The sequence below is a fragment of the Saprolegnia diclina genome, assembly GCF_000281045.1.
Source record: "Saprolegnia diclina VS20 unplaced genomic scaffold supercont1.7, whole genome shotgun sequence".
NCBI lineage: Eukaryota > Oomycota > Saprolegniomycetes > Saprolegniales > Saprolegniaceae > Saprolegnia > Saprolegnia diclina.
In genome coordinates this window covers 1,010,627-1,011,966 of record NW_008246074.1, presented here as the reverse complement: position 1 = coordinate 1,011,966, position 1,340 = coordinate 1,010,627, and the positions used below count along the sequence as shown (strand labels likewise).

The following is a 1,340-nucleotide window of genomic DNA, read 5'->3' as shown; positions in this document are numbered from 1 at the left end:
AGTGCCAGTCTCGACGCAGTTCTGCACTAATGTAGCATATCCAGTATGACGCTACCGAATCCCGTGGTAGAGCATACGTAACCTCGGAGCGAGCGTGGGTTCCATGTCTCCAAAGCGGCGCGATGACCTTGCTTCGAGGTGGCGCGAAACCGTAATTGCGATCTTCGAGACCTGCATTCCTTACCTGTCACAACACATATCGGACATGTCCCGCCGACCACACTCCCGCAAGTGCTGTTTCTACCACCTGTCAAAACGAATCGTTTGCGACCAAATCCAATGACTCTCGGATCGCGCCCCGTAATCGTCTGATTTCCACCAATCAAAGACGACGTCGAAGCCGCGCTCGAAGATCGCGATTTCGAGACGCGGGTTGGCGCCTGGAAACGCAAGCGGCGCGCGTCTGCTGCCGCGCGACGACGCTCGCTGTAGCAGCTTCGAAAGCTATGTCTTCTCTGCAGCGTCCTCATTCTTCAACTCACCTTCATGGCGCCACCCGATAAAGGCACCAAAGACGACTACGTTGTCGTGCAGACGCCGCGGGGGCCGGTGACCGAGGACGCGTCGACCCCGCCGGCCAAATTCTCGTTCCTGTCGCTCTACCGGTATGCGACGCCGAGCGACTGGGCCCTCATGGGCGTGGGTCTCGTCATGTCGATCGTAAGCGGCGGCGCGCTGCCCTTTATGGCGATCCTCTTTGGCGACGCGCTCAACAACTTTACGCCGTTCAACCAGTCGGCCATCAACGAGACGTGCCTCAACTACCTGATCCTCGCGATCGTCCTCCTTGTTGCGGGCTACGGCTCGTTTACGTGCTTTGCGATTTCTGCCGAGCGCCAAATGCGGTCGCTGCGCCGCGAAGTCCTCAAGCACATTGTGTTTCAAGAGATTGGGTGGTACGACCAGCGCGACGCCAGCGAGCTCGCGTCGCGCATTTCCGGGGATACCGTCAAGATCAAGGAAGGCATGGGCGAGAAGCTCGGCGAGGCCCTCCGCGCCGTCTTCCAGTTCATTGTCGGCTACGCGATCGGCTTTTACAAGGGCTGGAACATCTCGCTCGCCATGTGCGCGGTCATGCCGATGATGGCCATCTCGCTCACGTGGCTTATCAAGCGTCTTCAAGAGTCGACGACCCGGAGTCAGCAGGTTTATGCCGCCGCCGGTGCCGTCGCCGAGGAGACCATTGGGTCCATGCGCACGGTCGCGTCGCTCAACGGCGAGCCGCGGGCCAAGACGCGCTACGGTGAAAACGTGGCCAAGGCCGAGGCGGAGAACATGCAGCTCGCCAAGTTTGTCTCGATCGCGCTCGGCTGGTTCATCATGAGCATGTGGCTCACGTA

At 59.8% G+C, this 1,340-nt stretch overlaps 1 protein-coding gene across 1 annotated transcript; it reads left to right on the top strand.

Moving 5' to 3' along the window:
* Positions 1-486: 486 nt before the first annotated feature.
* SDRG_03200 (hypothetical protein) lies at positions 487-1,247 on the top strand (the record flags this gene model as incomplete). The annotated part of the gene is made up of 2 exons (XM_008608824.1): positions 487-1,100; positions 1,124-1,247. The coding sequence occupies 2 exons, from the start codon at positions 487-489 to the stop codon at positions 1,245-1,247; spliced, it is 738 nt and encodes a 245-aa protein (XP_008607046.1).
* Between the last annotated feature and the right edge of the window lie 93 nt (positions 1,248-1,340).